Here is a 24,171-nt window from a genome sequence, read left to right as displayed (position 1 = left end):
TTTTGAGGGTTTTCTGAATTTTTTAAAAATTCCTTTATGTTTTTATTTGCTTCATTTGATCTAGTTACAAAATGTGAGTTTTGTGTAGAATCCCTAACGTCTGTCTTTATGGACTCAAGAATGAATTAAACTCGATGAGAGTTTAACTTCTCCCTACTCGATTGTGGTCATAAGAGTGCTTTGTCTTCTGTGAGCTGTGAGCTTGATATTTTCATGCTGTGGTGGATTTACTGTACAAGCATGTTGTCTCTAGGTTTGCTGGCAGGAAGCTTCCTGAAGAACAAGTCTGTAGGTTTGCAGCTAGAAGAAGGCTGTTACCCATCAGACTGGACAGTATGGAAGCATGAAGCGGTGATTGATGAAAGAGGTGGCAAACAAAGATCAATAAAAGCAGGCTGCAATTCTAAAGAGGCTTTAATTATTTCAAATTTGAGGTTTGATTTTTAGTTCTTAGAAGATTGGGCATGCAGCTCTTCTAAGGGTTGAAAGGTAGGCTCTCTGCTTAGCCAGGGACACCTACAAAAATCTTATCATTTGTGTTGATTTAATGGTATGCCTAAGTTAAGTTGAAAAAAAATCTAGTTTAAGTTGTATACATTACGTTACTTTTTACGTGTTATGATATTTTTAAAAGTTCCTAACATCAGGCAGTTACATGAGAAAGTTAGTGTTCACTTCAAATATAGAACCCTTATGATAATGCAGTGGGGTCTAAAAATGTGATCAGAAAATTGCATGAGTTACATGGTTTTATAATATATTTTTAATTGCCTTTTCCATTTAAAAGCATGATCAGAATTGGATGTTAAAACCCCATAATTGGCAGGGAGACCTACTCTTGGCCTGTAATTCATTTGTTGGAGTGTAATTTAAATTTGGAGGTGCTGATGACCATTTAAATAAAGCCTACAACTTTGTTAAACTCCCTCTTGTTCTCGTTAGTTCAAGTCCATAACAAAGTACAAGTGGCCACCAAAATTGTATACTTATTTGCAAGCATGTTTTGCTTTTTTCGTGACAAGATGATTTCACAAACTTCTGAGGTTTATTTAAAAAAAAAAGATAAAAGGTAGTATAAATAGTATTGTACAAAAGTTATCCTCAGTCTTCCAGGATTCATGCTTAACTTTTTGCGCTATGAATAGTCTCACCAAAATCAATGGCATTACTCAGAGTATGCAACACTTCAGCATGCATAACATCTGCAGGAAAGTTCCTAAATTCTGTATCTTTCCTATAAATGCACTTGATATCTTTCAAGAAACTGAGCTGCAGAAGGAGTCTAAAGCAGTGAGAATGCTGATTCTAAACTTGAGTGCTGGAGTACAAATACCTGGATACTTTCTTTTCTTCCCCTCCCCCTTTGCAAAACCAAGCTATACATTAGGACTCACTTTGCAGGAGTTTTTTATTTTTTTTGTAGCTTACTTTTACCGTTCCTTTTGCATACGCTAGTGGTTTAACTACTAAAATTCTCAGTTTCCCTGATACGTGTAAAAGCATTACAACTCAAAAGTGCCCTACCTTCATTTGCTGTTTTAGAGATGCTTCAGAACATAGTAGGAGCTTGGGGAAAAGAAGACAAAATAATGCTTTTTTTATATTGGGACAACTCATGTTTTGTGAATGATGCATTATAAAAAGGAGAGTCAGACGGACATTCGTGACATCCCAGACAGGCTGCGTGCAGGTGAATTGTTGGAGTAGTCTACTTCCTGCTGCTCTCTGCATCGCTCGGTGGGAACTGCCTGGGTTTTGTCTCATGGTGCATATGGTCATGTAATGGAGTAAAGCCTCTGGGTGCCCCTGTAAGAAACTGTGTGTAATACCTCAGAAGTTGGGCTCCACTGAAGTGGAACACTAATTTAGCATAACATGAACTGTGTTCGGCTTGCTTGCCTCATGTTTTGTAAATACACATTGCTTTAATTATCTGATCTCTGTGCTTTCACATTTTGCTGTTAATAACTTGAGTGCAGGTTGTGTGTCTTCTTTTACAGGAAGAGCTATAGAGGACCATGAATTAGTGATGGAAGTCCAGTCAAACTGGGGAATGGAAGAAGAAAACAGACTGTATTTTAGAAAATATTATGCCAAATATGAATTTTTTAAGAATCCAGTGGTAAGTCGTAACACCATCTCTGTGAAGTGGTGCAATTGCTGCAATACAAAGTGAAATAGCCTCCGTGCAGATAGGCAGAGTGTAAAGCTGTTAGTGTAATATGGGTCAGAATGAGTAATTGGGAGGGGATATAGGAATATATTGTMGTATGTGTAGCTGTTGGTTGGTCCCTCTGATTTCTAAACATCCACGTTCATACCTTTTGCGGGGGGGGCAGGGGTGGATTTAACTTGAAATTTGCGCACAGACCTATAAGAAAATGAGAAATTTTTGAAGTTGACTGCTCTAAATGAGGTTTCCATAAACTGACAACAAAATATAAAATGAAGCAGTGTGGGGAGGGGTATCTGTAGCAAAGATGACTTTATTAAGTGAAAACTGAATGTTATGGCCCAGCTGTGCCCAATAGCAGCTTCTCACAGCTGCTGCTAAATGACAGCTGACACACAAGGCCATGAGCAGCCATAACCTACTAGGAACAAGCGAAAATGAAGTCAAAGTTAGTGTATGTAAGCAGTGGAAAGAGCAGAGACAACTAGTAACTCCTGGATGTTGCCAAAGGTTAACGCTGCTGATTCAGATCTTTGCTGATGGCAAAGGCCATGGAAGAAGTACTGGCTCAGCAAGAGAAGCTCACTGTCTGGTTACTCAAATGCACTGTGCGTTTGGATCACTCCTAACACTGTCTCTTATAATGCCAGCTAGCTTCAGATGCCAGGGAGAGAAATAGCAGAAATGTACGAGGGCTTGAAAGGTGAAAAGTGGAAGGGAACTCCACTTATCTATCTGTGAAAAGGACAGAAAGGCAGATATTAAGACACCAAAAGACATCGGCGATCTGAGGTTTTTCCTTGCTCCACGTGTGTTTCTCTGGACAAATCATGTAGATGTTACTGTCTATTGGTTGACCAGTGGGTGGAAACAGCTAGGGGCTATGGTAGATGTGCAGCTGTGAATAAGATCAACTGTTGTGGCTAATCAGAGTCCTTATTATTCCTGTTGAGTTATTCTTTTAGGTACTGTGGTCCTTAGCAAAGGGTAATTGGAAAGCTCTGTCTGAAAAGGGTGAATATTAATTAATCCTACTAATAGTTCAACATTACTAAAAATGGAAGTCAGTGGGCATTGGATGGGCCTTGAGAAAACTTTATTAGTAATGGTCAAACTCTTTGCTGATTCATGTCTGCATAGCTACATGGAGATCACCAGCTGCAGACCTATCCCATAAATTACCCCTTGAGCTTTCTTTGACAATGAAATTGGCACTTTAAATGTGGAATTTTTAGCCACGTCATGTTGGCATAGGCACATTTTGGTGGTTAATTCATACTCGTGTTATACCAAATCAGAAAAAACCTGAGATGAATTGTTCTCTATTAGTGGAAGGTATGAAATATTTTACAGAGATTGTGTAATAAAAAAAATAGAAAACATTATATTTTTCAATATGTTGTTGTATCTTCCCTACTTTGTAGCATATTGAACCCCGGGGCAAGTTTTATATGTCAACAGTAACAGAAATTACTACTAGAAAAACAACATTAAGGGCCAGGTACTGTGATTTGACTTGCATTGCAGCATAAAGTTCTCTTACTTCCAGAGTCCATTGATGTTTTCTCAAAATTCTAAGTTTTTCAGCAGATAATATATGGGATGTCACAAAGGTAGGAAGAGAAAGATTAAGATAAACTAGAATTATTGGATCAGAGAAACAGCAATGTCTTACACAGCACTGAGAATTTTATGTCCAAAAGAGATACAAAGTTTTATATTTATTTTTACAGAACTTTGATACAAATTATTATCTTTACAGAGCTTTTTTCCAGATCATATGATGTCTTTTTCAAGTGAGACAAATGCAGCTATAAGCCACTCTGGGATGCTACAGGTGTGTAATCTTTACATTAAGATGAGCCAGTATAGTTCAGAACTTCCAAATACCTATATTATGTAATGTAGCTCTCTCTCAAATCTGTCATTTGTTTTTGAATGACTCAAAACATGGTTAGTAACTTTTTTCCTTGTGAAATGTGAAGTGATGTCTCCCTTCCAGAATGTTACTGTATGACCACACTTAGAAAATTGCATACTCTCTCAGGATCCAGGAGTACAGAAAAGAGCAAAATGCAGTACACATGGTTAACACCTTTGTTGGGTATTTCACATGAAAGATTGTGTTTCYTTAAAATGTGGAGTGCTGTGTTATCAGCACATAACAGCAGGCCTTGGTAGAATTTTGAGGAACCTCTAAGTGGTACRAATGGATATAAAAAAGAGTTAAATGGTTGAACTTAATGAGTAGAAAATTTAGACTGACTAGTGTGATTTGTTAGCTTGAAGGCTACTGTAGCCTTCCAAAAAAATGGTAGGTCACTCAGTGTTAGTCATCTTTTAAGTGGACACAAGATTCTAATTTACAGTGGGAATAATTTTGCAGAATGACCATATCAGGGATCATCATCTTACTCCTCAAAGAGGGGAAAAATGAGTAATAAAGGTGGAAATGTGCACATCACTCTTGTTTGCTTGTCATTGGAAAAATTAATAATAGAAGAACTTTCACTGGTCTTAAGACAACAACCTACTGTGTGAGTTCTGGGGATAAAGAATGATTGGAAAGGCAATATAATAAGACTTTTACAGTAGAACTAAAAGAAATATAGAAATTACARAATATTTTTTTCCATTTATATCATGAATTCTACCTTAGCATCTACCAGAAGATGAAAAACATTAAAGAAGTAACTTCGAAAGCATTTTTCTGTATCAAACAGTTCTATCCTTATAGAAGGGGATACTTAAGTCAGAAGGTTTAGGTGCCCCAAATATGGCAAAAATGTTCCAAATTAAATTTAATTGACACATACTAGAGTCCATAAATCATTTTTACAAACCTAAATAAAAATGTTATAACTTTAAAAGGTGCTACACATCTAATGAAAATTAGTTCACTTTTGCTATCTAAATATAGATTATGTAGTTTAATTTAGGCATTTAATTTTGAAAACATTGTCTCTTATGTTAATAGAATTTAGTATTTTTTGCTCTCAAAAGTAATCTGGTAGTTTGAAAAAGATAATAAAGACTTCTGCAATGAAACTGTTTGCCATGTACCCTTGCACAGAAGCTATTCTCCCTGTACTGCTTGAATCTCCTTAAACCCTTGAAATAGAACATATGTGATATGGAGAATATGTGCAGAGCTTGTGGGTAAGATTGAGAATCATTCTAAATATATATAGTTACATCTAATTTTGATTGCTTGAAAAATTTGTTATGAACTCTCCTCTGTTGCTGTTTTCTGTTTTATTGTCTGTTTAACTGTATTTGATCTAATAAGACTTACTAGACACAAAGTACAGAATACCCTTGTGGCTTGTGCAGCCGTCACGCACGTTTCAGCAGAAGCTGTTCAGTAGGTTGTTTACAGTGTGTCGCTATTTCCTTGGAAACTTTTATTAAGACAAGTTAATGGGCTTGCGTTATTATTTGTGATGTGCTTGGTCAAGTATCAAGAGAGACATTAGTTTTAACAACTCAATGCTTACAAGTGATTAAAAACTCACTTCTGATACTTTTACAGCTGTATGTGGATTGAGCTGTAAGGAAGAAAAATGTTTTTCAAGTATGTTCTTCTTGACTTTCCTTGAAAGAGATAGAATAAGTATTTTGACTGATGTCTTTAAAYCAGATCACCAAAACTGCCTAAAAAACAAAAAAAAATTACATACCCCATCCATTTAGCAAGTGTTAAGTAAAATCACTGTCTGAAGTATACCAAAGCTCTATTTATACCAAAGAGAGAGAAGGTTCGATCTCTGCCATGAAGATCTTTAATGTAAAAAAGTAAAGAAGCATGTCACTATCTTGACTGGGGTATGGTTGTTCTGAGAGACAATACTGTAAGCGTACATATAGAGGTAGTCAGTATGGGTCATTTGTCACTTTTTTTTTCTTTTCCAAATTGAATGTTTTGAGATATGTTAAAAATTAATGTAGTAAGTAGATTTTAATCTGAGGCCTCTCCAGTAGTAAAGAAATATTCTATTATTTTCAGTTTTATATTTTTTTTCTTTGAGAATTAGTAGTTCTCATAGGTGGGCCACAAATTAAATCACTTAGTCTAATTAGATGTGAAACTGATGCTGTCAACTGCAATTTAAGATGGGACTTGTTGCTTGTCTAAAACATGGTCTGTTTATTGGAACAGCACTTATTTTGGATGAATTGATGTACACACCAGATCTGTTGGTATTCTCATTCATAACAGTATTCCCGGTGAATAGACCGCACTAGATAGAAGGGCTCAAATCTGTCAACCCTGAGTTAGTGGGTGAAATTTTAGCCTCCCTGAAGTCAATGGATTTTTTTTTTAATGGGTCAAAATTTTATCCTGTTTTTTTTTGTCTGTGTGTAACATTACTCTGATTTGCCACTCTGATTTTTTTTTTTTGAACTTCTAGTTGTATTTGTACCAGATTTTTTTTTCACTATGCAGAATATAAGCCACTGTTTTAAATCATGCACCTTCAAAATAAAGGTCAAAATTACTTGGGCAATTATGCTTTTTCTGGTTTTACTTTAGCAGTAGTCCTATTTCTCCCTCCCCTCCCCCTGCCGTCACTGTTCAATAGATGTGATTGATATGCAGGTTCTGCAGGTTGGCTTGAAGTTCAGAGTACAAGTCTTATTTTGACCAATTTAGCTGTTTCTTTCTAATAGCTTTTTAAGTATAATGTGAATACATTAAAAAAAAAACTATTGTAGATAGCACATGTCCAAGCCATCTTCCAGAGCAATGAAAAAACCTTTCACCTGATACAGAATGTATTAGAGAAAGGAGCATACATCTTTCCCAGATAAATATAAAAAATAAACATTATATATGCAAAAATTAAGTAAAGACAGAATAGGATTTAAAAGACAAGCCCTATGAATTTTAGGAAAGGTAGAATTATTGATACAGTCTTTCTCTTTTGCTCCCTCCTCTTATTTCCTTYTCTACTCCCTTCCCCCCAATATTCTTAGTTCCCATTCTCTACCTTCAGAAATTTAAGATTCCAGCTTCCTTCTCCTTAACCTCTGTGCCACAGCAAATCCCTTTTTCACTGCCCAGTTTATCATCTGACTCCATTCCAGCTCCTATTCCCTGTTTGTTTGGGCCAAAATTTCCATGCACTGAATTTCAGTCTCATACCAGTCTCCTGGACGTGTCCTATCTGGCCCTGTTCCCTTTCCTCATCTCCCCCACGGGGTTTTGCTGGTCTTTCTCCCAGGCTGATGCACTCAGTTTGACTGGTATGGAGAAAGAACCGAGAATCAATATCAGTTCCTGACTGGAATCGCTTACTGCCACAAAAACTCAGTCACTGGTTCAAAAGAAAATCCTGCTCATGCCCAGTAGTGTTGGGATGGATCACGGTCTGATCTCAATCACATCTTTGAAGAAATTAGCCATCAAATTCAAACTTGATTCATGGAGCCTCAAGAAAATGACAGCTGCTCTGACTTAACTCTGCAGAACAGAGTAGCTCTGCTCAAGAAGCATCCACCTTGGAAAATGTTGGTCTCTCCCCTAGTGCAGCCATTGTTTCAGTGCAAATAAATATTGAAGGTGCAGACAAGTAAGCTGTGTATTTGGGAGTGCATCTTTCAGTCTTTATGTTCCATTCAGGAACATCTAGTATTTCTGCTTCTTTTACTATTATATTAATCCCTGACAGTGGAATGTGCTTCCTGTTCAGTTGGGGTTTTGCTTGTTGTTTTGTTTTGTTTTTCCAATTTGCAGTTTTAGTTAGTTTGAAGTTGGTTGGTTTTACAGCCTTTAAAATCATAATGCAGTCATTGGTACTGTCATATATTAGTATCTGAAGGACATGGTGACATTTGACACCACTCTGCATATCATGTAGAGTGCCTTTCACTGCACTGCACTGTACAAGCTTATTTCTACACATTGTGTGACTGGTAACCCCTGTTTGCGGCGTACTGTCCTTTAACTCTCTCCTCTTCTTCTACCTATATCAAGGGCTCTTCTTATTTTTGCCTTGCTTTAATTAACTTTTCCCTGTACAAACATGGAAATAAACTTGTAATAAACTTTAGTCTTGCATATACTTCCATTAACAACAACAAAGAACTCCTAAGAAGTTCTCTTTTCTACCATCTTTAATGGTAGGTTTTATTAAAGAAGTTTGATTCTCACTCCAAAATATTTTTCATGCTCGTTTGCTGTGACAGTTAATGGTTTTGACTACAGCTTGTTCATGTTATGTTTCCTCACATAGTCCTCTGCTGTGTTAGAGAAAATAGGTGGATCTAGGATTGCCTTTTTCCTAGTATTATTTCTGTTTTATTTAATTGATAATGTGGGTACAACACTGATGAAGCTGAGCTTTGTATTGCTCATCCAGTTTGGCCTGCTGAGTAAGGAATGTGTTTTTCATGAGTGCCCTTTCTGTTGGAAGCTCTCATGGCAGGAATCCTGGGCAAGATGCTTGTGCAGGCTAGGAGCCAGCATTTCATTTCATCTTCAGCAGAGGTACTAAAGCCCAAAGAGATACTTTCCTCATTTCACATATATTGACTCTTTTAGATTATTCTAAAGCTTCTATTTGACTTTGTTTATGGAGTTAAAATACTTTTTCAATGCAGGCTTTTATATTCACTTTCAGTGAACCTGTTAATACATGGCAAATGGGAAGATTAACAGACTGGAACACATACCAGGACCTACCTGTCTGCTTCAGTATGACTGAAGTAGCTTAAACTGCATTTGTACAGAGAATGTGACAGCAGCACATGTAGATGGATATACCTAGTCTTGCTGTAATGTAAAACTACTCAGGTTTGAATAGCGGCGAAGCTCTCATAATGCATTCTTAGTTGTGGGTTAGATATGCCAGGCACTCCCGTCAGATGAAGCCTGCCCATATTACTGCACTCAAACCAGCTAGATTTAATTAACTTGGGATGGTCTGGTCTGCTTGTGCTACAGTTATGCATCTGACATGCAACAGTAAGAGTGAAAATGACCTTATCTTGGTTGGGCTCCATTATTTAGTGGCCAAAGAACTTGGTGTTTGTCCAAGATCACGCTCACTTTATCATTTGCTGCAGCCAGGTGCCGGCCAGTCTGTCTCCTTGGCTCAGAATCTGCTGCTTCGTGTCTTCGGCTCTCCCAGCCGGGCAGACCGTGCTTGTCCTGCGCAGGGATGGAGGTACCTGAGAATATCAGGAAGAGGCAGCGGATGGGAGGAGACTGCAGCAATGAGAGCTGCAGAACTCAGCAAGAAAACCCCTTGCACCTCACCCACATATGAGCCTAGACAGTATTCATGATACTGCAGGCTAGTCTGGGGCCGGGTTGCTTGACAAGCTCAGTAATAAAACCTATGATCTGATGAAAGCAAAAAATCCTATATAGGGACAAACACCTTGTGTGTGTATATACAAATGTGCGTGCACACACACACAAATACACACACAGCCTTCTTTGCATTTATAGAAATTGAAGAATGCTAGGTTAATATTTTTAAATATGAGCCATAGTTCTGAGTAGTTTTATTGGAAGAAGAGGAATAGAAATTATTATACTGCATGGAATTAGAATACTCCCTTAACACTGTTGCCAAATTTTAGTAGGTGCTTTTGCAGATTGACTGAAATTGTGTGTGTACTTGGTCTTAGCAAGATACCAGCTGTGTTGCACTCTGAACAGTGTCTGTTTGAAATGGCTAARCAGAAGCCATTGAATATCCTAATTAGACTCAGTGCGTGAGTTAACTTTTCTGTCTACCCCTGTCGTTCTGCTGATAGGCACTTCCATGGTTTGCGAGGGTGCATACCTGCTTCTTGCAGTTCTGGAGGCAAAATGGCTGGTACCTATTTGACTTTTAAGCCCTCTTGCTTTCCTCCTGGTGTAGCTTTTTTCACCTAAATACTCTCTATGATATGACCTTGAGTGAAGCAAGTAAGTCTCTTGGAGGCAGGCCCAACCTCTCCTGTATTGAGTCAGCTAAACCTGCTATCTAAGCACCACTTTAGACCTTAAGACCTTTGTTCCCCCCTTCTTTGGGAACAGTAGGATCAGGTCAGGCCAAGAGGAGAACTCCTGGTCTGTATGGTTTTGTGATTTGTTTGCCRAATTAATTTTAATTTGTGTCAGTTCCCTTATCTGGCTTGTAACACAGGGGAGGGGATGGCGTTTTTTGCTCTGTTTGTAACTTGATTTGCAGTTTACATAAAAATAGGGTCTGAGGCATGGGATCAGGCCTTCTTAAACTGGTTTCACTGTTGAAGAAATGTATTGCATAACTAATGCTCTTATTTCAAACCRTATGTTCCATTTAAATATATAACTTACTCAGCATGCCTTGGAGTTATGTAACATCCTGCACGCCTTAAATCAGAGGTAATCTTAATGGGATTAGATGTAATGGTAACTGAATTAATGTGGTGTGATAGTGGGTTTAGGGGTTTATTACTGATAGTCCTGTGTGAGTATGTTGATAAAACAGAAAGCTGGTTATGGATTAAAAAAAAAAAAAAAAAAAAGCATATCTGATTTTCTTTCAGATGTTTCTAAACTCCAGCACATATCCTGAAATTCATGGTTATTTGCATGCAAAGGAGCAGGGAAAAAAGTCATGGAAAAAGCTGTACTTTCTTTTGCGAAGATCTGGTCTTTATTTTTCCACTAAAGGTACATCAAAGGTAAGGCAAAAAAAAAAAGAGAGAGAGAGAGAGAAATACAAACTTAGAGCAAATGTTTATGATTTGCTGTAATATTAACCTAAATTAAAATATATAGAGATATTGTGGTATAAAACTGGGAAAACATAGTCTCAGGAAAAGTAGTTTCTTTTTGCCATATTAGTTTGCTTCATTCTGGTTATACATAGTTAATATTTTTCCAATCAGCACTGTATATTTTTAAAATGAGTTTTCAAATAGTAGTTAAAATTTTTGAAGTTTTAGAAGGTGCTCTGAAAGATGCACACAATAGTTTGTTATCAAAAGTAAACCAAATTAAAAGTAAAGTATAAAAAGAYTTTATAGGAACATTTTTAGAGTTCTCAAATTTTATCACAGTTCAGTTTTTCATTTTACTAGTTCAGTTTTTTGATGGCAGTACTGTTAACCTGATTATGGCAAACAGCATACAATGCAGATGAGACATCTTTTATGTAAACCACTTAAAGTTTTTTGTGTTGTTCTGAATTTTCTGTGTTAACTGCCAGTCTTCCYTGAGCTGTTTTTGTATCCTTCAGCAAATATCTTTTGTTTGCTTCCTGGACTTAACTAACCTTGGAGGATGGAGGTAATGCTTAGAAATAGTACTGGACAGTAATTATTGCAGTATGTTGTTTTTTTCAAATTCTGAAAGTATATTTCATTTTGCTGTTTAAAATGCATAGTGAACTCAAAACTTACCAAGTTACTTTTCAGTCACACTCTAATATTACTGTGGCTTCCATCTAGTGGATGTTTTCCTAGAAATCAAATCACTTGCACTGTGTTTTTTCTCTCTGTGGGAGAAGGAATTCTTTGACTAGTTTGAGGAGTTTTTTCCCTGTATTAGAAAGTGAATTTTGAGTTGCCTATGTCTAGATTTCAAGAGACAATGTTATAGTTAAAACTGATGTATGTAAGACCATACTTTGGAACAGGACAACTACTATACTGTTCTCAGTTTCTTATCTGGAAAGGCTGGCTAAAAATAGTCTAATGGTATTATATCTTTCTTCTTTTTAGGAACCAAGGCATCTGCAGTTTTTCTGTGAATTCAGCAATAGTGATATGTACATGTCTTTGACAGGCAAAAAGATATCTGGAGCACCAACAAACTACGGATTCTGTTTTAAGGTACAAGCTTACTATTCTTATATGTATTAAAGCAAGCCACAGATTTTAGGTAAGCGTAAGTTTCTTTAAAATTTATGAAAATAATATCCAGCTGTCTATTATAAAATAGGAGAATTAGTGGCTTTTATTTCAACAGGTATTATCTTCAAGATATGCATTAATGATAAAAAAATGTGCTGTGGCCTTCTAGCCTAACAAATCAGGAGGAACCAGAGACCTGAAACAGCTTTGTGCAGATGATGAGCAAAGTAGGACCTGTTGGATGACAGCAGTTAGGTTGCTTAAGGTAAATTTTTTTTGTGGAGTTAACTTCTTGCTTGAGGTTTACCATGTGGAAATATTGATATTGTGAAATAGAGAAGTAACATTAATTGCAGCTTCTCATGCAACATCAATTAATTTTGTATGCTGAGGGCTTCTTTTCCTTCATCTCAAAAGAGAGAGACCAAATTCCTGGAATCATAGTAGGGGATGGAACGATATCTTGAAGCTTCAATCCTGCAAACACTTACACTTAACATTATGCATATGTTTTTTATGTAACTCTGCTGAATTTAGTGAGATTGCTGATGAGTAAGGTTGACCGAAGCTACAAGTATATACAAGATTGGGACTTTAAAATGTTTCTAAAATATATCTATTTGTGATAAAATATGAATAGGTCAGTTGGTGTATTGAATGTCTAGAATCTAATGCAGATGTATACATTTAAAAAATGCAACAACAATTTCTTTATTTTAACAGCATCTGTCCCTGTTTTTTAATTGTTTGTAAAGAAAAGCAGTACAAGTGTTATCTTTTACACCTGGGGAAAAAAGTTTACTTGGCTTGGGATTGTAGTTTAAAATGCTAACCATATTATTTTCTGGTTTTAGTACGGGATGCAGCTGTATCAGAATTACATGCAACCTTATCAAGGTAGAAGTGGCTGCAGCCCTTTGACTATAACACCTATGGTATGTCCTACAGTATGTCCATGAATGAATACGTTGTTTCTGCCATCATGCTATTTTTAAGTAACTTTTGTCAGTTACACTACTGACCTGATCCTGCAAATCTCTGTATGTGTGAATGCTTATTGAAATCTTTAGGGATATCAGGGTAGACTAGACAGCTAATTAATTAATTTACTTAATTAATACAAATCTGGTAGTTCAGACCAGTTAACAAGCTTTTTCCCATTGTCAAATATGAAGTATTTTGAGAGTTCATTGGCTTATTATCACTGTCAAAGAGAATGGAAAGAGGATTTTAAAAGCAGAGCAGCAGAACTATAAATGAATTAAAAAAGCAGCACAGTGTTTAAGGTTGCACATCCTGTAAATTATTAATAAGTGAGCTTTAATAAATGCTTTTCAGTGTACAGTAATACTTCCCTTCTATTTCTTAAAAATGGTTAAGTACCTAAGATGAATTTCAGCTGATAAAATACTGCCTGGACTTCAGAGGGACACCATAATTTGGCAGAACTGGATTTTGAAGGAACACCAGCCTGTAATAGAGAATGTTTGTCTCCAGAGTCAGATAGCTGGGATTGGATCAGTTTGTCCTTTTCTTTAATACCTTGCCCTCCTCATTCCAGTCCTTTGTGAGTCATTTAACTTCAGTTTTTTTCTTGGATGACTTATATCTCTTTATGTTTTTTGGTTGGTTAATTTAGATAAAAATTATTTATTGCTAGGACTTGTGATGATGATCTGATGGTGGTTTTTTTGAGCTTTTATTCTAGCTCTTGCTGTTAAAATGCCTAAAATATGTAATTGCTTTTATGGGTATTCATGAGAAAATTATTTTCCGTAATATTGCTAATAAGCATGGCTTCAATATTGTGCATAATGCAGTGACTGTGTTCTTACTTGCTGTTACGTGTAGCTGTAACAATAGCCAGCTGCTTCTTTTATAATGGATCTGGGAGCCATTACTGATTTTTTTTTTTTTTTCCTCTCTCCTCTTACATTGCCACGTGCATTTTAGCTCATGTAGATTCTAACACAGGCTGCATCTATAACCAGTATTAAGCATGGCATCGCCTTATACTTGTGTATAATTAGTGAACTGAACAACAAATTTGAAAAACTCAAGAATTCGGTATTGAAGTTATCGAATGTACTTCGTAGAGAAATCAATTCAATGTTTCACATTCCTGAATAATTCACAGCTATCTCAGCTGCGAGGAGTTCCCTACGCTCTCCTAAAGAGACACRAATGTCTCCTCTTATTTTGCCCTTGTTTTTCACTTTTGCAAAGTTCTTTGCAGGTTACAGTTATTCAGGCAGACCTTTAGCTTAGACTACAGTGTCAAGAGTTACAGCAAACAACAGAATTACTCTCTTCTATTTCTAGTTATCTTAGAGGAATCTATCTGTAACCAAACAGGAACAAAGCAGCTCTTTTGGTTTTCTGAGTCAGGATGCTTTGTTAACTCTACTGAAATCTGTGAATCTTACATTCTAGATATTTCTTTAATTTATAGAATGATAAAATGTTTTTAAATTATTTGATATCCCAGTGACTRCCAGCATTTAAGCCATTACAATCAGCATCAAATTTGATTGTATAAATCTGGTTTCTGTGTAATATATCAGTGAACTTTAAGGTTGTTTTGTCAAACTTTAATACTTTTTATTCTATTGTTACAAACTTGATCTTCACTTGGTGAAAAACAAAAAAMCCCCTCTTTTTTAATAGTAGGTCCTATAGTTGTTGAGTCTGTGTCTGTTCCATGATAGGAGTTTGAAGGAAAATATTAAAATAGATCTTAAAATCTAKAGAAATTGATGTTTTCTATGCTTAAATCTGGTAAATTTGATTGAAAGTTCATGTAGAGAATGTATAAACTTATATTTATAGCAAAATATTTCAAATCTTTATTTACCTGATGGTTCTGTTCAAGTATTTTGTTTATTATTTTTGTGTCTGTTACTTGGACAGCTTAATATCAGCTTCCTGACTTGTTTTGACATGCAAAGGGATAGTTATAGTTAAAAATATAACTAGTGTTTATGGTAAAGCGATGTATTCATCATTCATCACAGTGGTGCAAAAAGATGATCTGTCCTGCCAAATTGTAAAATTGAGCTTTGCAGGAACATACGGGAATTACAAATGTTCCCCAGAGTAAAAACAAATTTGGCTCTGATAGGAAACATTGCAGATATTTGAAACACAATTTAAAAAAACATAATGTTTTCTCAGAAACTCTGTTTTAAAAGATAGAGCTTTTAAAAAAAAAAAAACAGACAATTTTTTTTTTTTTCAGAGAAGCATTTCAGAAAATTCCTTAGTAGCAATGGATTTCTCAGGACACAGAAGCAGAATTATAGAAAATCCAACAGAAGCCCTTTCAGTTGCAGTTGAAGAAGGATTAGCATGGCGGGTATAAACACCTTTTCTTTATCAGAATACTATTTCTGACTTTTTTTTCCTTACAAAAAAGCTTTGAAATCATATTTTTTCTCCTCTCCCACACAGAGGAGAGGGTGTCTACGGCTCAATTCACATGGTAGTCCTACTGCCATGTCTAACATAGGTATGTGTGAGTTAATTCATTGCAAGAGGAATGCAATAGTTGATAGTTTCAATAAAAGCAATGTAATTTTTAAGGATCTTTATTTCTCCAGCTATACACAGATCTCAGTCATGGTTTCATCATAAAATCTCTAGAGATGAAGCTCAGAGACTTATTTTGCAGCATGGACTTGTAGATGGGTAAGTTAATTCTTTACATAACTCTTCTGAGGCACATTTCTAGTCAACAACTGCTATTTTCATGTACTTTTTATTGTGGGGGAGATGGGGGAAGGAAGATTTTGCACTTACCTAATAGAAATATATATATATTTTTATATGTAGGGCTATCTGGGGATCAGTTGGTTTCTATTTTATATCTTCTCCAAGCAATAAAGTGGTGATTTAACACTTTGATACTGTCACTGACAGATTACTTATGTCTGCTCAGAGCCAGGCATTTGAGCTCTGTATTTGCACAATCTTCTCTGTGAACCATCCACTTTGGCACCAGGGCCTTTTGTATCTCTTATTAGTGATGAAAGACTGAAAGCAAGTCTGAAAACATTGCTTAACCTTATTCCAGGATGAACTGTGCAGAGACAGCAATTGAAAAAAGTACACTTTTCCTCATGAAATGAGTAAAAATCTTACTATCCCTCAATGGTAAACAGTAAGCATTAGGGTAAGACTATTCACTTTTATTTTTCTTGCATTTAAATATTCATTCAGAAAAAAATTACAAAGTATGTATTTCCTGTTCAAATCCTCCTATTTTTCACTTAAATATTTTTATCCTTCCTCATGTAATAAATGTAGACTTGGGCCTCCTTCATTCAAGGAGTTACTCTGTGAAACCTAAAGTTTCTCTTGATCTGTTTCTAGTTAGGTATCTGTAACATTAGACCACTGGTTACATTCCTTCAGTTTTAGAGCAAGTATATTCTAATACTATTTCCTACATCTGCAGAAAGAGCTCTGAAAAAAAAAAACTGGGGGGAGAGAGGGAAGAAAGGGGAGGCAAAAACAGTTTTATTTAGCAAGTGAGGATATTTACACTTTTTTTTTTAATTACAGGGGTCCCATTTTTAAGCCTGGCTAATCATTGTGAAACTATTACTGTACTCTGCATTGATTTCTGCATTTGTTACAAGAGAGGGACATGGGATAAATCCAACATTTATTTCTGAGGAGTATGCAGTTCTAGATCTGATGAATTTTCTGGTGTATTTCAGTGGCCACACACAGATATTGTTAAATGACACCCAGGAAACTTGGGGAATAAAGAGCAATAGCATTTGAAATGAGAAAGTGAACACCTTGCAAACATTAGCTTAGTACAATGTTTTTTATGTAGTAGTCTTGGACCTATTCATAGATATGCATTGTGATTTTGATGAAGATGATCCTCTTGAGAAGACTGTCTAGAATTGATTGGAACATGGTAGTGGAAGGAATCATGTGCTGATAGATATGTATTCATGAGTCGCAATGAAGACATGAATGTATTAGAGCATTTGACAAATGCATTGCTTTTTGAAGGGCTGAAAGAGTGAATTGTCACCAGAAATACAGAAGTTTTTCATGGGAATAAGAAGATTTTATTTTTTGCTGGGGGAAGAAAAACACATATTGAGCCTTTTGAGATTCTTCAAAGATAAAACTGATCCCAAGCCAGAGATCTCCTGCATATATAACAGCCGGTGGTAGGGCCCTCTGTAATAATATATGAATAATATATGTACCAACAAACACACTGTTCATAATGGCAAAGGACTATTATATAAAGTATCTACTTGGTAGTCTTGGTATTTGAATAACCCAATAACAGGTTAGAGCATGCTRTGAGGGGATGATGATTTGGGATCTACTGTTCTGGTGTAAAACATCATTCTTAAAGAAGTTTATGTAGCAACATTGCAGATTTCATACTTGACCCCCCCTAAAGGACCTTACAATGATAAATGATTGACAGGTTTGCAAACCTGTCAGCTTCTGATGAGTAAATGGGGTAATAGCATTACCAGAATTCCCAAGTCAAAATGCAATTGGTTGTTCAGAGAATTCCTTATACATTCATGAAGGAGTAGTTCTTAGGAGTCATCCAGCCTGTCTGAAAAGCTCCCTTTCAACCAAGATTTCTAGGATTCTGTGAACTAGAGCCCTTTCTACATAATAAAGTAAGTGAGATTTTAAAGGTTCTTTGGCAGCTAAAGTAGGGCTGTTGTGATTCCTGAGTAAAGATCTTTATGTGTGAAGGAGAACAATTCTTGCTTGTCTTTCCTGTTAAAAAAAAAAGTAAGAAAGTGGGCTTTAAAGGAATTTATGAATGGGAACAGAGTGGAACATCCACCTGTATTTTCTTTCCTATCCTATGTGATTACTTCGTGTATTATTTAATGTGGATCTGAGAATTTGGTTGTAGAGACCTCATTTTGGTTATCTGGRAAGTGCCACATTCTCATAATGCCATTTTTCTGAATTAAAAAAAAAAAAAATCTGTCTGACCCTAATGACATATATAAAAAAATTCAAGTTCATTCAAAGGATCTAACTGTGCTCTGAAAAATTTATTTTATGGCCAYGAAAGGGGTGAAAGACCACTAGATGGTGAGAGAGAGCTTATTAGGAAAGCCTGAGTGTATCGAGAACTTTGTCCTTAAACTTGCCGTGTGCTCTTGCTAGCTATATGCTGAGTTGGCAGTTATCCCTCATGAAAGAGGGGTAAAAACTGAATGAAGAGGTGAAAAACTGAATAAGAGTTCTGAATTAGTCTGAATGGGGGATTTAATGTTAATGATTAGGGACTCTGAATTTGTTAATTCCAGGTATTTTCTTCCTTTTGTTGTAAGAGCAGGACTCTGAAAGTTTTGAGGATAAAAATAGTTTCTAACAGTTTGGATCCATGCCTTAGTCAGTGAAAGGCCACTATAAACCTTTGTTGTCCTCTTTCTTCTCCTGAAATCCTTTCTCATCATAGAATAGTAGTGCCTGCATTCCTGATAAGCTGTTGAGGAAAAGTAGGTGGCTAGTTCTTGCTTGGTTGATAACTGCAAATCCATCTTGCCCATTATTTCTTTGTATCCTGAAAGAGGATAATGCTTGCCAGTGACTGTCCTTACATTTCCCTTCTTTAACATTCGATAGCTATATCTATTCCACGCCTGTACAGTAAAAGTAGTTCAGACTTTCTTCACTATAAAGCTGCACACCAGAAACTTCCCTCTGTCCTGCAAGCTGTTCTTCTCTGCTGATATTGCAAACTCAGTGATTCAATTAAAGCTGTCTCCTATTGGTATTCATCCGTTGTCCATACCAGATAATCTTGCCAGGATTATGGCAAAATTCTGTCTGTCAGTAGTCTGGCTGGAACAAATTATCAGTGGACCAGTTACAATGACACTGTTAGCAGGTGAGAGTGTTTTGATTTGAATAATGATGCCAGAAAATGAACAGCCTGTGGCTCCGTCTCAGTGAGAATTTTGCTGATGTGCAGATGTAAGTGTGCATTTATGAATATTGGCCAGATGTGAAAATCGTTCTGGAATAATGTAGTGTATTACCTTTTTTGTAGACTTTCTGTTGAACTGCCTTGCAAATTGTCCCCACGAAGATTGTAATTTAGGTAAACTGTCAGAGTCCAAGGAAAAACTTTGTTCAAAGCACAACCTTTGAGGGTGTTTTTCTATCTATCTGAAGAGATGCATTGTAATTCTATGCAGTGTAAAAACTAACACCTATGGTGTCATTCATTTTGAGAATGCATATTTTTCACATAATAGACAAGAAGATGAAGAAAAAAAAAGTATTTTCAGTGACACATTTTCAAAGAAATAATGATTATGAGCATAATCATTGTAATTAACATTATTTTTGGTTTTCATTAATACTTATTGTAATGAATTTACAACAGTTTTAACTGAATGTTTACAAAAAACTTTCCAGAGTGACCTTACTGTGAAAATTTTCAATTTCTTTTAGGGTATTCTTGGTACGTGATAGTCAAAGTAACCCCAAAGCATTTGTATTGTCATTGAGTCATGGATTAAAAATAAAGCATTTTCAAATTGTACCAGTAAGTAAAATTTTCAGTTTATATATATATACAGTTGTAAAACAATATAATCAAATAATTGTAGTAGAATATTAATGGATTGTTTGCATTTTACTGTTATATGGAATATGGTAGACATAATACCTCTATCACTAAGAATCATAAATATTCTCAAGTCGAACTGAACATTTCTGAGCTTTGCTTTGTGATTTGTTATGAAACTGGACTGGTGTTGTGAAATCCTGTTTTCATTTACCTAAAAAGTGTCTTGAAACAAGGGACAAATCTATTTCAACTGGAACATAAGCAAACCCTGCTGGCATGAAAATCATATTAAAATAAAGGTCATACTGTCTTTTTTCATTTTTTCAATATGTGCACAATTTCTTTTTAGTCTTCAGTTTAGGTGGACTGCCTACAACCAGAGAGTGTGTGTGTGTGTCTCTCTCTGACTCATCTGTTCAGGATAGTTTCTCTCAGTATTTGGGGTCAAACATTTTTTGCTGACCTCCTTTCTTGATTCATGTTTTTGTGGTATATCCATGTCCAAGTCTGTTTCAGGGGGACAGTTTTTGCTAAAACTGATATGCTTATTTAGCCCRGTTATTTACAGGTAACCTGAAATTTCCTAAGTTGAAGTTGTATTTCCATCAGTTTTCATTGATAATATCATCTGATTCTTCTGCCAAAACTGCCAGCTTTCCTCATCCTTTCCACTTCCTCCAAAGGTGGTTTATACCATTTTCTTTCCAGACTGCTTATGTTGAGATGAGAAATACTTTAGCATTATGTGTTTTAACCACAGCTGCTTTACATAGCTGAGGAGACCTGTATCTTTTTCTTCTCTCTTCATAAGAGAACCTTCCTTCTGGGCTATATAATACTATAATCTCTGTGTTTCTTCCTACTGAAGTTTCTAGGACATTCTGCTAGACTGTTTCTTGGTAGGGATGAACACTGTGGGATTTTCTCCTTTCTTTTCTGGTGGCATCCTGTGAGCATTCAGCACCGTTCTGTATGCCTTATCCAGTGCTTCTAGCTGATACCCTAAAAAACTTCCCTAAAAACTTTCCTGTAGAATAAGTTTGAAGGTTATTTGGGAAGAGGAAAGGAGTGAGATTAATGTCAGGTAAAAGAATTGCCCGGGATTTTCATTGTCTTAAGTGTAAATGATGCAGGATCCTCTAATCCAAAGGTGGTAGCTATGCCCTGGATCCTATGTCAGCATCACCGTATGCTCTGTGATGAGATCCTGGGTCCTCTGTGTGTCTGTTGACTCCAGTTGCTTCTAGTATTTGCTTTGGGATAGATGTTGTGTGGTTTAGAAAACCTTTTGAACTCTGTACAAATACTGTATGATTCTACTTTATCAGGATGTTGTTTAACTCTTAAATTTGAGAGACAGCTTTTTCTTTCCCTATCAGAAAATGGACCCTCTCTCCTCTAAGAGCAGATGGGGCAGGAAGCTGCAGTTATCTTCGGTTTCCTCTGACCTGGATGCTTCTCCTCTTCCCTTCAAAAAAAAAAAAAAAAAATCTAATCAATTCTAATGCACTTCTGCAAACTGTGTTTCCACAGAAATAGGAAAATGCAAGCAGTGCCTTTTAGGAAGGAATTGTATACATGGATGCTAAAACCTTGCTCTCTTGTGGTAGGATCTTTGGTGGAGAAAGAGGGAATCTGTTTTGACAGGGATTGTATATGGGTTTGGTTCAACTTCTCCATGATCTAGAAGACTTGTATTGCTTCAGTGCAAAACTTGTCGTCTTTGAAGGATTTTTTTTGATGTTCTCTAAAGCAAAGCAATTTATCCTATGCTAGTTACCAGGGGGGTGGGGGTGGGTGGGAATCTATAATGAGAATAACTTAATCCAGAGAGAGAGGATGTAAATGAATGAAATTGGCAATATCCCAAACATACACATATTTCAACTCCCTGAAGTCAATCAATTTTCAGTCCCCCTCATGCAGTGCCCAGTCTCTGACTTGCTGCATGCTCTGTTTTTGCTAGAACAAGAGTTTTCAAGGAGGTAAAAAAAATATTTTTGGAGAAAAGGAGTTTTGCTTCCAATTCATGCTTATCTTCTCTCTCAGCGAAGTTACCATTTTCTAAGAAAGAAGGCATTTTGTGTTAGTGCAGTAAGTTGGAAGCTTATTAGTTGGAGATCAAGGTTACCTTTTTGAACTTCAAATCCTACTATTCTTCCAAACTCTCATCTTTTTTCAGCCATCAGGAAGAGAAGATAAACCTTTCTACTCAATGTAAATAAATAAATGACATTCTAAAGGTCTCTTTTACAGGTTAAAAAAAAAAATCATTCAGTCTCTAAATGAATTATTTTTTTTTCTTACATTTTAGGTTGCTTCAGATCATACTGCATTTAAAAATATCCCCTTACAGATAGGGGATGTACCCTGCCAGTCCCAGTTTTCCCACATTAACAAGTGCAACATGTTAACACTGGTAACATGTGCAACAGATATTGCAGGTGGGTGGCAGGAAATTGGTTGCAAGAAGTTAAAAGAAAACCTTTGGGATACACTTGGGATCCCATGCTGTGAAAATTAGAGAACTCCATAACATAAATGTATTCTTCATCCCTATTACTCTGGACTGATACAAATTAACCTCAGTGTAGTCTATTCTGAAATTAGCTATTCTGTAGTTCAGGTGAAGAAAGAAAAATTGATACGCGTGTATTTCTGGGACTGCTCTTTTTCTAATAAATGTTCTTATAAGAGCCTTCCTAGATTGCAGAAGATATTAGGTTCCTGGGCAGCATAACTTCTATATGAATTCTTACTTTGCAAAATATTGATCACTTTCTTCAAGGTTTGGGAATAACTTTAAGGAGTGTTTAAAAAAAAAAAAAAAGCTAAAACTGAAGTCCCAGTCAACAGACATCTGAAACGTCAACTGTTCTTTGTCTTCAGTGTGTTGGCAGGAAAATTGCATGCATAAGAAAAGTCYAGTGGCTGATAATCCATTTTCAGGTTTTTGGCTGAAGAACAGGAATTTACACATGCACACACTGATAATTCCTTAACTAGCAGTGTTTGACCTGGATTGACCAAAGTCTGAGAATAAAGAAATTAAAAACTACTTCCAGACATGGTAGAAAGGGGTAGAATAACCAGGAGTCATAAGCAGTCCAACAGCTGCTTCAGATGAGAAATCTTAATTAAAGGTAAGAGAGCTAATTACATCTTCTCCCTTCCTCTATACCCCAAGTAGGATAGTGGCATCTTTCTGTAGCAGAGCATCTGCTGCTCTGTGCTAACCCTACTTCAGGAAGTTCTTTTGTTCACTATCTACATCTTATAAACTCTCCTTTTTTCCTCTTCTCTCTTTAAAAAAAAAACTTTTCTTCTCCCTTTTCTCCTTTATTTACATTATTACTAATTGGTCACTATTGTACTGAAACTTTTTGATATTAGATATATCAGCAGAAGAGGAAATCTATGAAGAAAGTATATAGGCAGAATTAGCAGTGCAATTCAAATTGTGCGAGAGCTAATTTTAAGTAACAGAATAGGGAAATACTGATTTTAAGTTTTCAAGTTTCTGAAAGAGTAATCTTTCAGGGGATATTTTGCAGTTTCTTCTTTTTCCTCTCGTGTGGTTATCTATGCTAGAACATGCATTTGGAGCAGCCGCAGTTCGTTCTTATAACAACACGTTACTACATCAAGAATGTTACTTTTATGATGACCAGTTCCTTGTACAGCAAGTACCATTCAGTACACTGGTGTGTAGCCACATCGCACTCTACAAAATCAGTGATCCAAAATACATCAGTTATACAGACTATTGAATGGAACAAGGGTTGATGAGTAAGTCTGAGTAGGCTGAAAATTGACAGTTCACTGTTACTCTGTAAAAACTCGATGTTTGTATATGCTCCAACTTTGATTCTAAATCAAAGGCATAAAACAATATTATTAGTCCAGAAAAAATGCTAATAATTGAATACTTACTTAGCTTTCTTTCCTTTTAGGCATGTACCTAACATAAATGGAAAGTTAAAGAATGCATTATTTTTCTATTGGTTATTTCTGATCTTGCTGTGAATGATCACTATTTCTCCTTCTCTCCCTAGTCATAAGATTATGAATATCTTGGTCTACAAGAAGACTTCTCAAACAAGTCTTTCAATCAGGAAGAAATACCATAGCAAAAGAGGATTTTATTCTATCTTGTTTTTCCATTTTTACAGTTGGAAGATGATGGGAAGCTATTCTATACCCTTGATGATGGTCATACCAGATTTACTGATCTCATCCAGCTAGTGGAGTTCTACCAACTTAATAAAGGAGTACTGCCTTGCAAGTTAAAACACTATTGTGCGCGAATTGCTGTTTAACCAAAGCATATATTGTTTCATCAGAGGGAAAGGAAGATTCTAGAATGCTTTTTCCCCCTCAAGGCAATTTCTGTAGTAAAAAGGGAAAAAGCATTTCATTGAAAAGATTCTAAATTTCAGCTGCAAAAAGAATTTATATGCTCCATAGATTAAGTACTTTGCATTGTGATTGTCACTGCAAAATAACTTTATGGTTTAAAAAAAAAAAGAAACATTATTTCATATGTAATTATTTAGTGTTGTCTTGGACTTCCTTT

At 36.0% G+C, this 24,171-nt stretch overlaps 1 protein-coding gene across 1 annotated transcript in view; it reads left to right on the top strand.

Moving 5' to 3' along the window:
• The window catches only part of GRB14 (growth factor receptor bound protein 14), a 67,584-nt gene extending 43,670 nt beyond the window's left edge, over window positions 1-23,914 (top strand). The window contains exons 4-14 of the mRNA XM_026090978.1: window positions 2,001-2,122; window positions 3,936-4,010; window positions 10,700-10,837; window positions 11,879-11,989; window positions 12,180-12,275; window positions 12,865-12,945; window positions 15,249-15,365; window positions 15,461-15,518; window positions 15,610-15,697; window positions 19,478-19,571; window positions 23,768-23,914. Of these exons, the coding sequence (XP_025946763.1) occupies window positions 2,001-2,122; window positions 3,936-4,010; window positions 10,700-10,837; window positions 11,879-11,989; window positions 12,180-12,275; window positions 12,865-12,945; window positions 15,249-15,365; window positions 15,461-15,518; window positions 15,610-15,697; window positions 19,478-19,571; window positions 23,768-23,914 (1,127 nt within the window). The remainder of the gene's footprint in view (window positions 1-2,000; window positions 2,123-3,935; window positions 4,011-10,699; window positions 10,838-11,878; window positions 11,990-12,179; window positions 12,276-12,864; window positions 12,946-15,248; window positions 15,366-15,460; window positions 15,519-15,609; window positions 15,698-19,477; window positions 19,572-23,767) is intronic.
• The last annotated feature ends 257 nt before the right edge of the window (window positions 23,915-24,171 follow it).

The sequence above is a fragment of the Apteryx rowi genome, unplaced genomic scaffold (genome assembly GCF_003343035.1).
Source record: "Apteryx rowi isolate R43461 unplaced genomic scaffold, aptRow1 scaffold_121, whole genome shotgun sequence".
NCBI lineage: Eukaryota > Metazoa > Chordata > Aves > Apterygiformes > Apterygidae > Apteryx > Apteryx rowi.
This window is presented reverse-complemented; position numbering and strand designations above follow the sequence as displayed.